Source organism: Cornus florida, unplaced genomic scaffold, assembly GCF_030987335.1.
Source record: "Cornus florida cultivar Cherokee Brave unplaced genomic scaffold, ASM3098733v1 CherokeeBrave_3.0.0_Hap2_Chr09, whole genome shotgun sequence".
In the NCBI taxonomy this organism is placed as follows: domain Eukaryota; kingdom Viridiplantae; phylum Streptophyta; class Magnoliopsida; order Cornales; family Cornaceae; genus Cornus; species Cornus florida.
The window spans coordinates 87,112,498-87,135,025 of record NW_026775579.1 but is presented as its reverse complement, the minus strand read 5'-3'; the positions used below and the strand labels follow the sequence as shown (position 1 = coordinate 87,135,025).

The 22,528-nt window shown below is 33.4% G+C and overlaps 2 protein-coding genes across 2 annotated transcripts; both read right to left on the bottom strand.

The window, feature by feature from the left end:
* Positions 1-14,862: 14,862 nt before the first annotated feature.
* On the bottom strand, positions 14,863-15,303 carry LOC132273090 (S-protein homolog 2-like). The gene has a single exon (XM_059774122.1). It carries the CDS (start codon positions 15,301-15,303, stop codon positions 14,863-14,865), a length of 441 nt encoding a protein of 146 aa, XP_059630105.1.
* Positions 15,304-21,522: 6,219 nt separating this feature from the next.
* On the bottom strand, positions 21,523-22,411 carry LOC132273435 (S-protein homolog 74-like). The gene has a single exon (XM_059774390.1). The coding sequence runs from the start codon at positions 22,248-22,250 to the stop codon at positions 21,795-21,797; it is 456 nt and encodes a 151-aa protein (XP_059630373.1). The 5' UTR covers positions 22,251-22,411; the 3' UTR covers positions 21,523-21,794.
* Positions 22,412-22,528: the final 117 nt, after the last annotated feature.

The following is a 22,528-nucleotide window of genomic DNA, read 5'->3' as shown; positions in this document are numbered from 1 at the left end:
TTCCCTAAAATTCAGTACTCTTAAAGTTTCCATATAATTAAATCTTCCTAAAAATCTTCCACCTAATCAGACTCCACAAAACCACAACAATCTCCCACTTGGAGTCTGGAGCACTTGTAAACCCATTCCATCTTCTTCTCATGCATGTCCCATAAATGTCGGTGCGCTTCTTTCTGTCTTCAAGCTAGAAGACCAACTAAAGTTGCGCACAACTTCAGTTTCTCCATGGTCACTGTCTTGGTCAACATATTAGCCAAATTCTTAGTGTCAAGTATTTTCTCAAGTGTCAACACCCCATCTTCTAACAAAGATCTGATAAAGTGATACCGAAATCCTATATGCTTGGTTCTTGAATGAAATGCTGAATTCTTTGCCAGATGTATCACACTCTGACTATCACTGTGCAAAATATTCTTCACCTGTTCGAATCCCAACTCTGTTAACAAACCTTGTAACCAAATCATCTCCTTGCTGGCTTTTGTCATCGCCACATACTCTACCTCTGTAGTAGATAACGCTACAATTATTTGTATTTGCGAAACCCAACTAATTGCAGTTGTACCCACCATGAACACATATCCGGTAGTACTTCTTCTGTGGTCCACCTCACCAACAAAGTCTAAATCTACATAACCATGTAGCTTCACTTCACCCCTTCTGAAACATAAACACCTCTCTGTGGTACCCCGTAGATATCTCAATATCCACTTTACTGCTTCCCAGTGTAGCTTGCCCGAATCCTTCATGAACCTGCTTACTACTCCCACTGCATATGCAATGTTTGGTCTTGTGCACACCATGGCATACATCAAACTTCCAATGGCTGAGGCATATGGAATTTTAGCCATGAAGTTTTTCTCATCTTCTATCTTCGGACACTGATCTTGAGATAAGCGAAAGTGATTAGCTAAGGGAGTACTCACCGCCTTAGCATTATTCATGCTAAATCTCTTCAGAACCCGTTCAACGTACTCAGCCTGAGACAACTGCAAAATACCTTTATGTTTGTCTTTGCTAATCCTCATCCCAAGAATCTGTTTTGCTGCACCAAGATCCTTCATCTCGAATTCACTAGACAACTGCTTCTTCAATTTGCTAATTTCTTCAAAATCAGAACCTGCCACTAACATGTCATCAACATAAAGTAGAAGGATAATGAAACTTGACTTGAACCCCTTGAAGTATCAACAATGGTCAGCATTGCACTTGTTATAGCCATATCGCTTCATAAAACCATCAAACTTCTTGTTCCACTGCCTCGGGGCTTGCTTCAAACCATATAAGTTTTTCTTCAACTTACACACTAGTTTATTTTTCCCTTTGATTAAGAAACCCTCCGGTTGTTGCATGTAAATCTCCTCCTCAAGGTCACCATAGAGAAAAGCAATTTTGACATCTAACTGCTTGAGGTGTGTGATACCCCCGGATTTTCAGATGTGGGTTGGCTAGGCTCACGCCCGATTACCCTAGGATATCAAACCAATTAGCAAGAAACGAACACAAAATACAATTAAGGAAACAGAAATAAATAAAAATTTACTGAAAAGAAACTAGAATGATAATCCAAATACTGAAACCTCATAATAAAATTTTAAATTAATAAAGAATTATTCTGATACATCCAAATTCTCCATTTCTAATACAACTCGGGAATCCATCTGGTGGACCCCTAAAAACTCCAACACTGAAATCATCAACTGAAGAACTCCACTGTTAAATCATGAAGAAGCTCCTACGTCGTCGGAAGAATGAGAAGTCGTCTCTGCTCAGCACGAACAAGATCTAAGACTTGGAACCGTCCGTTACCTGAAAAATAATAGTGGGTCAGGCCCACAAACAAGTTCTATCCTAACAACAATCCAAACAGAGACCCGATAAGCAGATACATCCTAGATGTCTCAACCATATCTATATAGTCCGTAATAAATAAATATATTTCCACACTACAGGACTCTCACTAAACTATGCTGAGGGTCTCAACTTGAATAGAAGGTAACATGCAATACGCACCTGAGTAGGCATGACTACCTAAGCTTAACAGGGTATACCTCAACCAACATAGCTAGCTACGCATCCTACTGCATATATGCACCCTAACTGTCGACTATGAGACTCAAGCTCAGATCGCGGTACCATAATAATATATTTAAAATCTATTCATATCCATCCATAGGAAATCCAATAAATCGTTCAGCTTATTCAACCGCACAGACTTATATAAGAGATCCAATAAATCGTTCAGCTTATTCAACCGTACAGACTTAAATATAAGGAGAATTATGTTTTTATAATTCGTACCCTATTCCAAAATAGGTAGGACTGAGTATTTTGAATCAGTCTGTCCCTAGTATGCCACCGTCCCATACCGGTGCATACAATCCACAAAATCCATATAATTGATAGAACAGGTAAAGTTATTCACCAATTAAAATCCATAAGATAGGAATTAGCGTTTTGAGCTAAACCATACCTAGTATGTCACCGTCCCATACCGGTACATACAATCTTCCATGTCCATATAAATTACAACATATAAATAATAAGCAAGTAATTTATATTCCAAAACCAAATATCCATATCATTGCAGAAAAGTGATTAAAGCATCAGCAATTTAAATCCAAGATCCAAACCATGTAATTGCAAGAAATGGTTTAATAGTTTAACAACCAGCATTCAGAGCATGCATAGATCAGTTTTAATAAATCAACAACTCTATCATGCATTTAAATAAGTTTTATAATCATGTTATAGTCCAAACAATTGCTAAATTAATTTAAACAATTTAGTTCCTTCAATCCGGTAACAGCGTACTAAGTTCTATACTCGTATTCTGTTTTCCTTTAACACGAAGCCATACACTATGCCCCAAGTCCAATTTGTTAATTAAAAGACTTCACCATGTATTTAAAACTTAATTTGGAATCATGATATAGCACCTTAAATTGTCAAATTAAAACTAGACAATAAATCTCCTTTTAGCCGTTAACCGTACGCACAGTTGTTAAAATAGGCACTGTTAATTCCATTCACTTAGAGGTCAACCTTACTCAATTTAAGGATTTAATAACACCCAAAACCAGCCTTCTAATTCTTCTGTGAAACCCCAGAATCAATAGAATTGTTCCTATGCTCCAAAGTATCAAACAGTTCGTAGGAAAACAAAATACTCAGAATGTGTACTATTGAAAAGAGCCTTCTTTAAAAAAACTGGAGAAGGCTCTAAACACCTAGAGCCTTCTCTAAAAAATTGGAGAAGGCTCTAAACCACCTAGAGCAGGCTCCCACATTTTAGAGCCTTCTCTTTTTTCCTTTGAGCCTTCTCATTTGCTTCCTATTCCACTTATATAATTGCATCTCTTATGTACCGAGAGCTTATAACAATACCTAGGTTGCATGTTAATCATCTTAGTCTACTTCCCACACAGTCCAGACTCAAGAATCGTCCACACAGTGCACCCAAAAACCCAGTATACGTCAAAATAGGAGAAAATATGAGAGAGCCTGCTCTTAGAATGCAAGAGCAGGCTCTTGCAAGCATGGAGCCTGCTCCATGCCTTCTTAGAGCCAGCTCTTGAATGATAGTAGCCAGCTCTTCAATTCCAAGAGCCGGCTCTTCATTCCTCTGAGCCTTTGTTCTCCTCCAGCCCCGTTTTCCGACCATCTGTTTCAACATCGGCCACTTCCACTCCCTCTGTTTGTTTTTAAAACTGTTATTAAGAGTCCTAAGTGAGTCCAGAACCATCCCATACTCTTACTTAAGTCAGTTTACATTAAATAAAACCTTAGAACATTCCCTGATCAAACATACTTAGGAAGAGCAAACATTGTAATCAAACCAAACCAAACTTGCATGGACTGTAACAAAGTAAATTCACGCATACAAAAAATTGATATAGCATATAATAAGCATCTAAGATTCAATTTAATAACCAATTAAAACCCTAGAGACTCTCTAATGATGCACAGAACACAGGCAACGGGAAAGAGAAAGGAAAGAACTTGCCTTTACAGTTTTTGATTCAAAACCATGTCGCGGTCTTCCTAAGTTTTCCGACGACGTCCAATTCACTGTTCAGTCTCCTATGGCTCAATCTTCCCTTCTCCAATGTCTGTTCTTCAAGCCACGGCCAAGCCCTCACCAAAGTTGTTCTGTCTATTTCTCACAACCTCTCTGTTTTCTCTCTATAACTCTCTGTTTATGAACGAGTGTTTGTGAATGAAGTTTCATTGATTCCTAACCCTAAGCAAACGTCTAATAATATATTTATAGGTTTAGAAAACTAAAACCCTAATTCTAATCCTAGAAAGAAAAAGGGCAACCACAAAAGTTATAATTCAAGTCGGCTAAATAAGTGAGAATATACACGTAACCCTAAAATTATAACATATATTAAAATATGATAAACAATACCAGTTTAATTATTAATAACTACCAATAATTAAAACTACCCTATATACATATATACCCATAAATACATGTATACACTTCCATGGGTAAAAACTGTACCCCTTTACATTATTCAAATAGTCCGTTAATCCTATCCAAGCCCAACCTCTTTTTAAAGATAAATAAACAAAATAACACAGCATTTAAAAATGAATTTAATTCAATTACAACAAATAAAATACAATTAAATTAAATAAAAATAAAACAATTCAACACATACTTAACAAAGCAACCCACCACAATTAAATTAAATACTAATTAATCAAATAAGGCAAATTCAAATACACCATCAACAATTAAATCAAATACAAATAAAACAATTAATCACATAAACAAATAGACACAAAATCAATTAAAAATGCATAAAAATAAACTTAAATTTCAATTTTATCCTTTTGGAAATTCCAATATTACAAGGTGCAACCCTTCTGCTGCAACAATGCTAAGAATTGAGCGAATGGTACTTAGTTTCACAACCGGGGAAAAAATGTCTGTGTAGTCAATGCCTTACTTTTGCTGAAAGCCTTTGACCACCAATCTCGCCTTGTATCTCTTGGAACCATCGTATTCCTCTTTTACCCTGTACACCCATTTGTTTTGAAGAGCTTTCTTCCCCATGGGCAACTTGGCTAGTTCCCATGTTTTGTTGGAGAAAAGGGACTTCATCTCATCTTCCATTACAAGCTCCCACTTGCTAGCATCTTCAACCTGACATGCTTCATCATAGCATTCAGGCTCACCATTATCTGTAAGCAACATATAATCAAAATATTTCTTATTCAGTACATGAGGTCGCGTAGACCTTTTAGGTACAGGCATAGGAGTTGGAATCTGCGGTGAACTCTGTTCTGTGAGTTCTGGCTAAGAACCCTCATCTGTCTACTCCGCATCAATACTCTCTGGATCATCATCCAACTCAACAAACTCAGGCTTACTCTATACAGGACTAGTTAACTGTGCTGCATCTCTATCCTTGTACATCACCTTCTCGTTGAAAATTATATCTCTACTTCTGATGATTTTCTTGTTCTGATTATCCCGGAGTCGATAACCAAACTCATCTCCGCCATACCCAACGAAGATACATTTTAGTGACTTGGGGTCGAGCTTTCCTCTAGCATGGTCACTAATATGTACATATGCAATACAGCCAAAAACTTTCATCCATGAAAGATTTAGCTCTTTGCCATTCCATACCTCTTCTAGTATTCAATGCTCCAAAGGCACCGATGGTCCACGATTAATTAGGTAGGATGTTGTATTGACTACTTCTGCTCAAAACTATTTGGGTAAACCCGAATGTATGCGCATGTTTCTGGCTCTTACTATCAATGTTCGGTTCATCCGTTCTGCCAACACATTTTGCTGTGGGGTTCCTTGCACAGTCCTCTCTAATCTGATCCCACTATCAAAACAGAACTTCTTGAACCCAATGTCTTCATACTCACCACCATTGTCTGATCTCAACCTCTTGATCTTCAAACCTATCTCATTCTCTACCATGGCCTTCCACTTCTTGAACACATCAAATACCTCAGATTTGTACTTCAAAAAATAAACCCATACCTTCCTCGTGTGATCATCAATGAAAGTCACGAAGTAGGATTTTTCGCCAATGGATGAAACAGTGGTTGGCCCCCAAACGTCTGTGTGAACTAGCTCAAGTTTCTCCTTTCTGAGATCTCTGCCACTCTTCTTGAAACTGACCTTCTTCTGCTTTCCCATCACATAACTCTCACAGAAGTCAATATCAATTACCCGCATGCCTGGTAGTTTCCCCTTTGAGTGCATAATCTTGAGCCCCCTTTCACTCATATGACCTAGTCTCTGGTGCCAAAGGTTGTGATCTTCTCTATTTTCTCCAATTGTTATAGACCCACAAGCACTGGTAGTTGTGTAGAGAGTGCCAGATTTCTTACCACGTGCAATGGTCATAGCGTCTCTAGAAACTTTCCACGAGTCTCCATTGAAGGTTATAACAAAACATTCATCTGACAATTGTCCCACCGAAATCATATTCTTCCTCAAGTCAGGGATGTGTCTCACATACTTTAACTTCCAAGCTGACCCATTCAACTTGATTTGTACTTCACCCTTGCTAATGACGTTGCAAGGCTAATTATCACAAAGAAACACCTTGCCAAGGTTACTCGGTTCATAGATATTAAATAGCTCTTTGTTTGAGATGCCATGAAACAATGCGCTGGAATCTAAAACCCATGACTCCGCCTTGCTCTCCAAAGAGCATATCAATACATCATCTGATTCTTCTGAGACAAAGTTTGCTTCAGTTTTTCTTTCAGTTCCCTTATTTGGAAGTCTGCAATCAACACGGTAATGTCCCTTCTTTCCACAATTCCAACATTCAACGTCATTAAGATCTGTGGAATTCCTGAAATTTTGAAACTTTGTCCTTCCATTCCTTGACTTGGATCTGCCTCTGTTTCTATTATTGTTGCCCTTCTTCTTGTTTGAACCCTTGCCTCTACTTTCAACATTCAACGCCGAACCACTGGTGGAAACCCTTGTTGTTTGCCTTTTGATTTCTTCAGTCAAAATCATGCTCACAACTTCATCAAACTTCAACTTGGTCTTCCCTGCAGAGCTACTGATGGCTATAACTGTGCCACTCCAACTCTCGGGTAACTGCCCTAGAATTAGCAGTGCTCGAACCTCGTCTTTGAAGTTGATATCAACAGACTCTAATTGCCCAACTATCTCGTTGAACACATTTAGATGTTCGTTGAACTTACCACCTTCGACCATCTTCATGTTGAACAACTTCTTAATCAAATGCACCTTGTTCGCTGCAAAAGGTTGTTCATACATACTAGAAAGGGCTGCCATAAGAGACATCGTCGTCTTCTCGTTCTTGATATTGACGGCGACTGACTTTGACAACGTCAATTTGACGAGCCTTCCTATCAAGTAATTCCCAATCTGCATCCTTTGTATCCTCTGGCTTCTCTCCCAAAGGTTGATACAGATTTTTCTGAAACAAGAGGTCTTCTATTTGCATATTCCAGAAACTGAAGTTTGTGCCATCGAACTTCTCGATCATAGATGTGGATGTCTTATCTTCTGATGCCATTACTCCCACTCGAACGGACAGATCTGATCGAAAGACTTTCGGAATTTCGTCAAACACCTTCTGTGCCCTGGGTTCTCAACCAAAGGCTCTGATACCAGTTATTAGAGTTGCACTACATAATCAACCGGATTTGATACCAGTTGTTGTGGCGGAAACGCAAAATAAACAACACTGTTCAAGGAATAAACAAGCAATCACGAAGAATAAAAAAAAATCACACACAAGAACACAAGATATACATGGTTCACCCAAATCTTAGGGTTACGTCCATGGAGCACACCGAACAAAATCACTATGAAAAAAGATGAAGAATTACAAGGAGAATTCTCTCTCAATCTCTCTCAATTGCTCTCTCTTGTATTGGCAGACATTTATCTCTAACTTTCACCCCAATTTATAGAGTCCCAAACTTGTCTTACAAGAACTTGCTTTTTGTAGAATCCAAAACCAATAAGAAAATTAAATCATATAAGAAACTGAATTTTCTTTAAACCAATAAGGAAGTCAAATCAGATTAGGAAACTGAATTTTCCCTAAAATCAGTACTCTTAAAGTTTTCATATAATTAAATCTTACTAAAAATCTTCCACCTAACCAGACTCTACAAAACCACAACAGTTCGGCTCTTCAAACACACTCTCGGCATCGTCCCCAGTCCCTGTGCTGATCGTAGATGACAAAAGTCCCACTGACATTTTGCCAAGACAAAGCACAGGAGTAAAGTGCAGGATTGTTAACGTTGTTTGCGACACTCCATTCAATGGAGCTTCCCTCCAGCAACAATGAAAATTGAGATTTATCATTAATATTTGTCCATGGTTTTCGTATGCTAGGAGGTTGAAAACGCGAATGGTAGTCATCAGTCCTTGTGTTACCGAGAAGACCATCACCACATTACACAGAACAATTGACAATATTGCAATTAGCAACAATACACATTTATGCTGAAAAAACTCATCTCTGTGAATTCTATTTGGTGCCAGAAAGAAGGGATGTTTGAACTTTTCATGAGATGTTATGAGTGTGCAATCTTCTATATATAAGCATGCTAGTGTGGTCCAACTCAATTTTATATTCAATTTGTCAACTCCTAGTAATTGAACTAATTAAGTATGAGATACAAAATAAAAATAAAATAAAATTTAAAAAACTAATTAAGTATTATTTATCATTTTCCTTCAAATAAAATTTGTTCAAATCTCAGGTCATGAAATCGAATTCATTTAATGCTCAGATACTTAATTTACTTATTTTTCAATAATCTTCTCTTTTTTCCTAAGAATATTATTACTTGTCACAAATCATGATACTTAATTTCATTTAAACTTATGTTATTTTTTGAGGCACCAAATTGATGCTTTTGATTTGGAATTGAAAGAAATTTAACACAAAAATTAATGCACAGATTCGATACTGCCAAACATAACGTACATTTGGACAAAACTTATTTGCGGGAAAATGATAAATGATACTTAATTACTTCAATTGAATTTAAAATGGAGTTGCAGCACACTAGCAATTAAGACAAAATTTCGTTGTCATTTAAAATGGAGTTGCAGCACACTAGCAATGAGAGAGTCAATTTTCAAAATCTATCGATTTAGTGTTCCAAAAGATGAGATGGTATGATTAGTTAGCAACAACTCAAATTTATACACTCTCATAGTTAAACAACCTACATTGATTGTCAATTCCCCTTGATATATTTCATTCATAAGAAATTGGATGAGACGGTGCTGGTCATAGTTATTCATCCATTATTAAGCTGGCTTATCTAAATTTGAAGTGTGTTATTATCCATTAAAATCTGTCGAGTTCTTTATTTAAATCAATATTGCACTATCATTTTTCTCAGAGTCATATATGTCTGACTGAATATACCTTGGATGATTGAATCTAGAAGTATGATTATATCAAGGCATATGCACACCATGATATCATTTGCAAATGGTGCTACTTGTTTAAATAACTTACTTTGTTATAAATCATATTAAACTATGGTATATAAAAATATTAATACTAGAAAACGAACGCACTTCAATACTAACTCCCATTCTGCAAACTGTTGAATAATGTATTAGAATCTTTTCATGCAACTTTGCTTCTCAGACCAATCTCCTTGAACTCATAAAATACTTAAATTTGGATTTTCCAAGCCATGCTTTCCTGGATTCATCCTTGGGAAAAAATATCATTTGTCTGTTGACAGAACTTAAAAGAAGCAAGTGCTTATAAGAAATCAGAGGAGATGATCCTCAGTTTTCCATACTTTTGTATCCTCTTTAAGTTCTTAGATAATTGATTTTTCTATTTAAATTATTTTTACCTATGCACATTAAAAAATGGCATTATGTTTTGCAATGGCATATTTTGTTTTGAGTTTGTATTTAATTTCTTATATTGCTGAGAACAAATATATAGCTGTGGTGTAACTTTTCTACACATACATCTAAATTTTGCCAAGGTTTTTTTTTTATATACAGTAGATTTATAAGTTTGGACATGAACAGGGAAATGGCATTTGTATTCTTTTGTATTATTGAATTGTTTGGAACAAACGTAGTCAGCATCTCGCACCATATGTAGTGAGACTTGTGACTTTCTAAAAATGTAAAATTACACCAAGCTCTAAGCCCATATTTATGCATGGTAATTTAAGATTGTATTTTAAGTAATTTCTATATGACACAGCAAGAAAATAAAATGAAAAGAACAATAGGAGTTATACATTGAATTCTTGAGATTTGCTTCAAAATATGAACGATCAAAGAGAACCTAAAATGGATTCATATTCAAGGTGAATAGTAAGTTTTGGGGACGCCACGTGTTAAATTTTGCTACCATAAGACACACTGTCATTTTTAGGTGACACTGTGCGAAAGTTGTTCTGTGTTTTAATGATTTAGATGAATGAATAAGCGACCTTGCTTGATTTTTGTGATTAATATTTTATTGTTCGTTCTCACTTCCTTTGAATGGCCAATTTGCTTAGTTTACTAGAATATGATAACTTATTGAAAAACATAAATGTCGTCTCTTTGGGGGAAGATTATTTCCTCTGTTTATCACAAACTCTCAACTGGAGTGCTCAAAGACTGTGATGAATGGAGATGCCTTCTAATCGATTGGGGATTGATCCATCATCCACTCGTCCTCCCCGCCGTCCAACAGATCGCTTGGATTGAGCTCGTTGATCATCACCGGACTAGGTTGATACACACGGCAAACATTGACCTATCTCTGTTTTTTTTTTTTTTTTTTGGCTATCTGATTGGATTATTTGTCTCTGTTTGATGCTCTATTAGGCTTGTTGGGCCTTAGGTGTCCATTGTGTATGGCCTTCCATTGTTCGGCCTGTGGCCTGTTTGGCTAGTCATAGCCCTCCTCTTGAACATTTTCAATTTTTCATATAAATGTATATATCTATACTTGCTTGAAATTCCCAAAAAAAAAAAAAAAAAAAAAATTCTTATTACAGTTTAGAAATAAAAAATTTTGGAAGGAGGAAACTATCAAAATTTTAATATTTTGAACCAATCTATATATATATATATCTAGGTTTAAGTTAAGAGTATTTTTATATTGGAAAGAGGAACCCATCAAAAGTATAATAATTCAAACTAATTAATCTATAAATATACATATATAGCTCTCTGGTGAGCAGGAATGAGTATACTCACTGTTAATTGTAACCTAATGATCTAATCTTACAGTTAATTGAATGAATAACTTTTTTAAGAAATTAAAATTCCTTTAATTAGATATTATTTGTGAAATGGCCATAAGGATAGTTTTTTAAAAGGAAAAAAATTATCAATTCCTTTAATTTCATTAAATTTGGACTCCCACAACCTCTTCTACCATGGTGATCACCACCTCCATCACCACCACATCACCGCCACCTACACTGCCATTGCCACCACTGCACCACCACAACACTGCCTCCTCCACGTACCGCCGCTGCCACCACCTACACCGCCATTGTCACCTCTTCCGCCTACACCGCGATGGCAGCGGCGGTGTAGATGGTGGTGGCAACGGTGCGGTGGTACGTGCAGATGGTCCATTCCCTTCACGATTAATCAAATCAAATAATATTCATTTTAAGAAATATAAAACACCATCCGGCCAGTTCTATAATTCAATTTATATTTATGGATTGGTTACAATATAAGAGAGTTGTAGTGGTTATGGCAATTTGAATGAGGTAAGCCAAATCTCCCATGATCATTCCAACCAACTATTAGATGGTGGTGGTGGAGTGGCGTTTAAACGAGTAGTAATTGCCCTGGAATTGACAGGAAGGAGTACCAATTTTTTTTTTTACTTTTGTTTTATTTAATAAGATGTCTAATTTTGTAATTTTATCTTAATGACATTTAATGGTAATTGCATAAACAAGTAAGTTTCTTAAAATAAGAAAAAATAGATATCAAATTAACTAAATTCGTTGGATTAAATCTTAGTACTATAATTAAAAGTAAGTATGTTACTTTCTACTCATTAGGAGTGGTTGAATGTATAATGAGATTCTCAATTCATTTACATGTCTTTTTGATATATTCTTGAATGTGATGTTAGGTAAAGCTTTACAAACGATTCTTACTGACCAAAATAGTGCAACACTACTATATACATATATATATATACACACACTTGAGAATCGCTTTGTAAACCCAATTTCTATTATAAACCCTAATTCTGTAAATTGGTTTTTTTTTTCCTACAATTAAGTTCCTTGGAGACATATTTTTCCTATTAATTAAGAAGATATCTATGATATTTTTATTTTTATCTTTCTCTTATAATTGCTGAGCAATATATATCAAAAGAGAATTGCATAACAGTAAGTCATTTTATTTACTTCTTTGTCCTTGCCAAGTTTTAAATAAATAAAAATAAAAATTACATATATGTCCATGGTCCTTTTCGTAAGAATTTATGATAAGAATTACATCTAAAAATTTATTTAAATTTGACATGTTAATTTAAATTTTTAGTCAAATTCATTAACTCAACATTGCTATCTTACCAGTTACCACAACTATTACCACCTTGCTACCTTACCAGTTACCATTGCTACCTCTGTAATTTTGTCCACACCTATATATAAAATTGAAATTTTAACTTGAAAAAAAAAAAAAAAAAAAACTATTACCACCACAGTAAGAAAACTAGTTATCTTTAAACCATTTATTTTTCATATCATGCACACATATTAAAAAAAAAAAAAAAAACCTTGATAGTTTTACATGTGAAGAATAAATGAAACTTACATATATAAAAAAAAAAAAAAAAAATTTGGGTACATGATAATTTATAAAGAAAAAAATCACAAGCAGAGGACCCCTCAGTTAAAAACTGCAGAAGGAAAGTTCCAGGCATTTTATTAAGGTGTATCAAAATAGAAAAATTACTCCTATTATTTCAACATATAATTAGGGACTTGAGATTGGAGCAACAGCAATATATATATATATATATATATATATATATATATCAAAGAATTTAATTTGAACACACAAGTGTGTGTTCAAATTAAATTCTTAGATCACCATCACTTTGTTGGCTTTGGCCAGTCATATATAGCTATAGGCGGTCTACCTTCACCATTATATTCATACAATCCATCTTTTCTCACACTGCCATTGCCACCACTGCACCACCACAACACTGCCTCCTCCACGTATCGCCGCTGCCACCACCTACACCGCCATTGTCACCTCCTCCGCCTACACCGCGGTGGCAGCGGCGGTGTAGATGGTGGTGGCAACGGTGCGGTGGAATGTGCAGATGGTCCATTCCCTTCAACATTAATCAAATCAAATAATATTCATTTTAAGAAATATAAAACACCATCCGGCCAGTTCTATAATTCAATTTATATTTATGGATTGGTTACAATATAAGAGAGTTGTAGTGGTTATGGCAATTTGAATGAGGTAAGCCAAATCTCCCATGATCATTCCAACCAACTATTAGATGGTGGTGGTGGAGTGCCGTTTAAATGAGTAGTAATTGCCCTGGAATTGACAGGAAGGAGTACCAATTTTTTTTTTACTTTTGTTTTATTTAATAAGATGTCTAATTTTGTAATTTTATCTTAATGACATTTAAAGGTAATTGCATAAACAAGTAAGTTTCTTAAAATAAGAAAAAATAGATATCAAATTAACTAAACTCGTTGGATTAAATCTTAGTACTATAATTAAAAGTAAGTATGTTACTTTCTACTCATTAAGAGTGGTTGAATGTATAATGAGATTCTCAATTCATTTACATGTCTTTTTGATATATTCTTGCATGTGATATTAGCTAAAGTTCTACAAACGATTCTTACTGACCAAGATAGTGCAACACTACTATATACATATATATATACACTGACCAAGATAGTGCAACACTACCATATACATATATATATACACACACACTTGAGAATCGCTTTGTAAACCCAGTTTCAATTATAAACCCTAATTCTGTAAATTGGTTTTTTTTCCTACAATTAAGTTCCTTTGAGACATATTTTTCCAAGATATCTATGATATTTTTGTTTTTATCTTTCTCTTATAATTGCTGAGCAATATATATCAAAAGAGAATTGCATAACAGTAAGTCATTTTATTTACGTCTTTGTCCTTGCCAAGTTTTAAATAAATAAAAATAAAAATTACATATATGTCCATGGTCCTTTTCGTAAGAATTTATGATAAGAATTACATCTAAAAATTTATTTAAATTTGACATGTTAATTTAAATTTTTAGTCAAATTCGTTAACTCAACATTGCTATCTTACCAGTTACCACAACTATTACCACCTTGCTACCTTACCAGTTACCATTGCTACCTCTGTAATTTTGTCCACACCTATATATAAAATTGAAATTTTAACTTGAAAAAAAAAAAAAAAAAACTATTACCACCACAGTAAGAAAACTAGTTATCTTTAAACCATTTATTTTTCATATCATGCACACATATAAAAAAAAAATAAAAAAAAAAAACCTTGATAGTTTTACATGTGAAGAATAAATGAAACTTCCATATATAAAAAAAAAAAAAAAAAAAAATTTGGGTAAATGATAATTTATAAAGAAAAAAATCACAAGCAGAGGACCCCTCAGTTAAAAACTGAGGAAGGAAAGTTCCAGGCATTTTATTAAGGTGTATCAAAATAGAAAAATTACTCCTATTATTTCAACATATAATTAGGGACTTGACATTGGAGCAACAGCAAAATATATATATATATATATATATATATCAAAGAATTTAATTTGAACACACATCTGTGTGTGTTCAAATTAAATTCTTTGATCACCATCACTTTGTTGGCTTTGGCCAGTCATATATAGCTATCGGCGGTCCACCTTCACCATTATATTCATACAATCCATCTTTTCTCACACTCCAAACACACAGTTTGCATAATCCCTTGTCCCTCTGCGACACATAAATGTCAAAACTCCCACTGACATTATTCCATGACATGCTACAGAAGAAAAGCGTAGTTCCGATAAGGTTTTTCCTGAATCTCCATTGGAAGGAGCTTCCATCGGACAAAAACTGATTACCAAGATCATCGTCCTTCGATTTACAATGAAGATTGAGATGTATGCCATCTCCTAGATTGTTGCGAACGCGAACCGTAATCTTGGGCCAACCAAATTTCATGTCTGGGGTTGTTGAGAAGACAACCACCCCATTACACAGAATAATTGACAATGCAAGTAGCAAAATTGCACATTTGCTGAATAAACTCATCTTTGTGAGGTAAAGAAGAGATTTTAAACTTTTAATGAGAGGTTACTTGCAAGCAATCTTCTATATGTAAGCATTCTAGTGAGGTCCAAGTACTCATTTTTAAATCCAATTTGACTGCCGGTAATTAATGGGTCCAAATCACTTGCCATATAACTTATTTATGTAAATTTAATTTACACAATAAGTATAATTCATTCCGTCAACAACTGGATAAAAAAATAGACATAAATAAAATAAATAAATAATGATGAAAAAAGTAATATGAATCTGTACATGGATAATATTTAGTAGAAAAATGAAATAAAAATAAAAATTAATTGGCAACTTTTTATCTGCATATAAAAAAATAAATATTTTATATTAAAAGATAATAAAAATATAATGGGTATGATAATGATTTGATAGATATCTACATGATTTGCTTTGTCTCTAGCTACCTTAATTTTTCAAGATATGATACTTAAAAAATGATCCGAATAAAAACTAATTTGATCGCAAAGTGTATTTAGTTATTTATTCGGATCATTTTTTTAAGTATCATATCTTAGAAAATTAAGGTAGTTGCTAGAGACAAAGCAAATCATATAGATCTCTGTCAAATCATTATCATACCCTTTATACTTTTATTATCTTTTAATATAAAATAACTATTTTTTTATGGACAATATAACTTTTTAAAGCTTTCTTATAATATTATTGAGTTTTAAGTAAATATTGAGCATGACAATAAACAAGAGATTCACATTTTATGATAGATAAGGTTGGTGTTACTCGGACTTAACCAAAGAGAGTGTTATATTTGAAATTAGAGGGAGGTCGTGTCATTTAGACAATCTTCAAAAAAGGTGAGTATAATTATCCCAAAAAATTATATCATTGTTTTGGACCATTAAAATTTTGTTATGTTCTCATTTCCAATAAGAACTTTCTTTTATATTTGATTTCTAAACCCCATTTATTTCTTTTTTTGGTATACCATAGAAAAGGAATTAATAAAAAAGAGTTCTTGACAATATATCTTTTAATTAGTCCAATGGTAAGATTGCTCCATTCAAGTCTTTTGATTGATAATATATTTTTTAATTAGTCCAATGGTAAGATTGTTCCATCTAAATCTTTTGATTGGTAGAATAGATATTGATAACTACAGCTTTGGTTGAGAATGTGAATTTGTGTTATTTAGTATTTTTTATTTCTAAAATGAAACTAGAAATAAAACAGCAAGATTTTAGTAAGGCAATTTAAGATTTATTCTATCCACTGTTTTAAAATTAGAATAAAAACAAGGGTAACTTGGTAAGTAGTGTGTTATAGTGTTATAAAGTCCGATTTTAAATATTGATGTGAAAGAAATATAAGAGAATTTAAAAATTAGAAGTCAAAAAAGTGTGAGATTGTTGAGAGAAAAAGAATAAAGTAACGATAACATAAAACATATCAATTGAAAAATAAAATCTTGTATTGACTAATAGAAGAGTACTTATATTTATTTGATAATTAATATAATAAAAGAGCATAATTAACATGCTAAAAATATATATAATTAGTATAATGAAACTTTTGTGACCCTCTTTTTTTCTTGGAGGCCTTAGGCAGCTACTTTAATTGCATGTGATCAAATTTGAGGTCTAAAGGAAAATCGTTAAATTATGCCTTTTCACATTAATAATATTAATATGATAGTAATAATTTTTATTTAAAATTTATTCTATTTGCTACAAAAAGCTCATGAAAATATAATATCAGTTTTTTTTATAGAAAGAGATAGTGATTTAATTGTGCTCCCGATTGATGTGTAAGAGAGTCAATAAGTTCTAAAGTCTAAAAGAAATATAATGTTGAAAAGTTATTAATATGTTAGAGAATTTGAAAATTAGAAGTCAAAATGGTGTGAGATAATTGAGAGGAAAAAATAAAGTAATGATAAGATAAAAAATTTTATTTATTTATTTTTTAAAAAAAAACTTCTATTGACCAATGGAAGAACAGTTATATTTAAGCATAATTAATAGCTTTTTTGTTAGCTTAAGGAAATATAAAACATTATTTATCATAATTAATACATTAAAAAAATATAAATAATATAATGAGATCACTTTTGAGGTCCTCATCTCTCACTCGGGGCCTTAGGAGACTGTCTTAATTGCCTTTATGGTTGAGTCGCGCGCCCTTGAGAGGCCGGCTTGATCCAATTTGAAGCCTAAAGCAAAATTACTAAATTAGACATTCTCACATTAAATATATTAATACAATAGTAATAATTTTTATTTAAAATTTATTATATATGCTGCAATAATATGAAAGAAATATAAAAATACTATTTACATTTTTAGTTTGAGTGATAGTGATTTACTCGTGCTTCCAATTTGACTTGTAAACGAGTCAATAAGTTATCGAAAGAAATATAAAATATTGATATGTAAGAAAATTTTAAAATTAGAAGTCAAAAGGGTGTGAGATTGTTGAGGGAAAAAAATAAATAAATAATAATGATAAGATAAGAAATTCCAATTAAGAAACAGAAACTTGTATTGACCAATGAAATAAAAGTTGTATTTATTTGATAATTAACACAATAAATGAGCATAATTAATATATTACAAAATATATAACTAATATAAATGAAATCACTTTTGTAGCCCCCTTCTCTCATTAGAGACCTTAGTGTCACAGGCCTAGAGGTTTGGCGCAGCGGCACGGCCCGTGCGGCACCAAGACGTTGCTTCAGCTCGCGCAAGTGCCCTGGTCAGCCACCACGACCTGCTCTCCCTAGGATACATGCTGACTGGTTTCGGCCTGCCATGGCCTTGTCAGGGGAACGGCTCCAGCTCCTGACCAGTTTGTGCAGGGATGGCCAACTCTCTTCTTCATAGTCAAGTCTACGACTAGCGACAAGCACCTCGAACTGAACCGAGTCGACCCGCCTGAACTCTGAAGATATACCATCCTGTGGTCCTGCACGCCCCTTCCCTGGAACCATTCCCAGTCAATGAATGTTCTTAGCCAACCAGCATGCGTGTCTTCTATGCTCATGGCGTCGTTAGGAATCGGATCGTGACATTAGGCTACCTTGATTGCCTTGAGGTTGAGCTCGCCTTGAAGAAATTTAAAAAAAAAATAAAAAAAATAGATATAAAAAAATATTTAATAACCATAATCATACATTCTGAATTCAAAATATAATAATATATCTATTTATGTATATTTAAATTTAACTTCAATTTACGATGAATTTGAATAGTCCAATATTTTTATTTATTTATTTTTTTAACCTTAGTAAAAAATACATTCTTACACCCAGTTTCCTCTTACAAATACTTCAACCCTCCAAAATTTTCTTTCCACTAAACTAACGTCTTAACTCATTTTTGATCCATAACATGGGCTCTAATTATTGCACTTGAATGTCCAATTTTTTATTAGTTTTGTTGATTAAAAAAATTGATAAGTATTAAAGATTGAGTGCCACCCAAACCAACTTGATCTGGGCCTGCCATCAAGAATTTGTTTGGTTCAGTACACAGTAACTGGTCCAACTCACATGTATGTAAGTGTTTGGGTCAGGCCCAATCGACTTGAATATAACTATTCTTCAATGATTTTGGACTTGGCACTCATCTATTGAGCAATGCACAGGGCTAAACGTTCTTGAATTTTGGTTAGTACAATATTGTATCGTCACCTCCTGGTCCAGCGGTGTTATGCGAATGGTTAGGTTGCTCTTTATGTCCAAGAACCTATGTTCTCGAGCCTTGCCATTTTGATTATTAGACCAAATTATCCCTATACTCTGCCAACTAAAAGAAGGTTCCTTGGGTTGAGATTTTTTATTAGAAACTAAGGGGCCTATTTGGTGCAGTTTAATGACACTAAAAAATAGAGAAAGAAAGGAAACCGAAAAAAAAAAAAAAAAGTGGAGAAATTTATTTGGCATACAGTTTCTATGATTATTTGAAAATAGTTTTCTTTTTTAAAAAAAAATTCTTAAGAAAAATGAACAAAACAACCTCTATAACGTTCTCGAACTTTAATGGTTGAGCTAAGTAAGCCTCATCAGCTAGCGATCATGACGAGAAATTACCCTCGTGGGTTGAAAACCCTAATCTTCGTCCGAGATGGGCAAAATGGCTAATCAATTTTTACTTGTTCAACATTAAGTTTACAATATTTTTATGTCCCTAATTTTTTAATTAATGCAGCTTTCATGATAATATTTTAAATAAAACAAAAAAAAAAATTAAAAAAAAAAAATCATAAAGAAGTGTTGATGAAATTGTGGAATAGTGAAGAGATAAAAAGGTTGTCGTCTGAAAAGCATGCAAGTGTTGTTAATGGAAGTGTGAACAGTGAAGAGATATAAAGTTAGGGCTTCTTTTTTTTTGGGGTTGATGGAACACTTTGAAAAAGTCTGAAAGAGAGAGATCCATTCTTTTCATCCAACCAAAGGCAGACAGAGACTTCTCACTATGATTTGCTTCCCAAACTTTGCACGGCACCTTTGCTATAAAACCTTTCTGCCTTGCTTTGTCGCCAATCGCGACCTACCTTTCATTGGGGGGAACATTTTTAGTTTGCTCATTTACATCTTACAAATATGATTTACCGAATATGATGAGTGCTAACTATGGATTTGATGTCGGAAATATTTCCCACTGATTTTATATCTCCCTTCCATTCGAATTAGCAAAAGCAATATAAGATACTATATGTTATTAGTTTCAAACATTCATGATGATCTTAGCTAATAGGGATAAATTACTTATTACATGCAATCATATAATGTTCAAGTTAATTAGCATGTTACATCAACGTAACTTTCTTTGAATTTTTGAAATAATACAAAATAAAATATAAGAGACAGTAAAGTGTTGTTTGATTATCCAATTCAGCGCTTAATTGCGTTTATTCAATTAAGTGCGTTTGATAATGAAATTTAAATACCACTAAAAACCGTTAGCGTCACTTAAAATGAAGTAAAATTTTATGTGACTGTGACATCACTTATCACTGAATGCTGAACACTGAAAATTCAAAAAAATATCAAAAATATTTATTTTTTAATTACCACTTAAAAATTTCAGCACTTAAAATTCAGTTTTTAAGATTTTAAGTACTTAATTTTCAGTTTTATCAAACAACACCTAAATCAAGCATATCGAAATAAGTCTACCCTACGAGTCTAGAACTTTTTATCCCTTGCTCCGCTAAACCCTCGGTAAGACTATTAGATTTCAATAACATTGCTCATATTAGTATAATTATGGAGTGTTTGCAAATTGCATGATTAGATTTGTAGTATATCTTATACGGAATACTTCTTTTTGTTTTTATTTATATTGATAATAAACACACTCATATTTTCATTGACACACATATTTTGCCACACCCCAACTCGAACTCCTTTCTCTTATCTTTAAGGTTGATGGAGATATACCATTGAATTACACGCTCTTTGATTAGTATATCTTATACTTGAATGATGAAAAATGGAACCTAAGTTGATAAAATTAAAGAATGAAAGTGATCATACATAAAAGAGGTGGTGTCTATATATGATCCACAGTGGTTATCTAAATAGTTGATGTGGTCCAAAGTGATGTGCTTTTACAAAATTTTTGAGCTAAAATAATATTTGGTAAATCATAAATGATTTGAAACAAATGATCGAAGTTGATCATCTTGGATTAAAGTATATTATCAAGATAACTGGATCATAAAAGAACAAGAAGTATATTATCAAGATAACTGGATCATAAAAGAACAAGAACTTCATAAAAATTATAACTTATCCTACGGATTGCTAATATCTAAATCAGGTGGGAATTACTATGCAATATTTCTACTTTAAAAAAGTCTAGTGTAGCACTCAAATAACATAGATACTATTTTTTTTTTCTTTTTAAGATATTTTAACGAAAAGTTTTATCGTATTCAAGACTATTTGGTTACGCTGTTAGGTTTGAATAGCATTGTCTTACAATGATAAAATTTATAATATCTATGAAAAAAAATATTAAATTTATTTATTTTGAAATTAAAATTAATAGAATCAAAGAAATTTTAGTTCAAGACAAACATGCTTATAGTATGAATTAGACTGATTCATGGTTTACCACAAATGAACCTAATTTGTACCATTTCATGAAGCATCCTAAACCATAAAATTAACATCTTCTAATATAAAAGTGACCAATAAAAACGTAGCAATGAAGGGTCATTAGTTGATCTTAAATACATGATAGATTATTATATGTAATAAAATTCATATAAAATTACATTTTTTTCTTCTTCTAGAAAGAACAGAGTAACTTTGATTTCTTTCTCTTGCACATCTACATAAAAATAATCTAACAACCAAGAAAAATTGATATCCTTGGAATATAAAAATAATCAAAAGCAACAAAATTCACCAGTAAGAGACAACATATATTTGTATATATATAAAAATATTAATTTATATCATAATACGTTGATTGTCGCTATATGATAAACTATGACCATGAAAAAAGTTTCTTCCAATTAAGATCATCATTACTGAAATAAAACCCATCCTCTTTCACCACCCAAAAGCACTTCCTCTCCCAATGATGACCAACCTGAAGCGCATTGAAACTCTTCCTCTTCTGGTCCCATTTCATGGTGCAAGAGAAAACACTACTAGTATCCCAGAAGTACTTAGTCTTGAAGGTCCACCCAAAATCATCACCCTCCTGGAGGGCACGGCCGCCCATTTCGCCGTCTTTGGAGGAGCACCATATCACCAGCGGCAAAGAGGAGTTGTTGGTGAAGCCATTGACGATCCGAACATCGAATTCGGTGCCACGGAAATAGTCTGGCTGTGTCATGGACATGAACAAAATGCATGATGCTAGGCAAAGTAGTACAAGCAATAAGATTTTCAATTTGAGACTGGTACTACTACCCTTCTTCATGTTGTGGTGGTTCATTGTTTGTGTTATTTGTGTCTCAATGTTGAGAAACAAGAAATAATATATGGGAAAAAAAGTGATGGTACAATGAGAGAGAGAGAGAGCATAATTGTATGTAGGGCAAGTTGATTGAAGATATAGTCTTTATATGGTAAGTCACACTAAAATCTTTGTATTCATAATTTCATATATATATAATCATATCATAGCCAGTGAGTGACTTAAATGAGTTCACACATTAAAGTATGTTGCACACCAACACGTTAAACACAATAGTCTTGACTTTACAGGTTGTC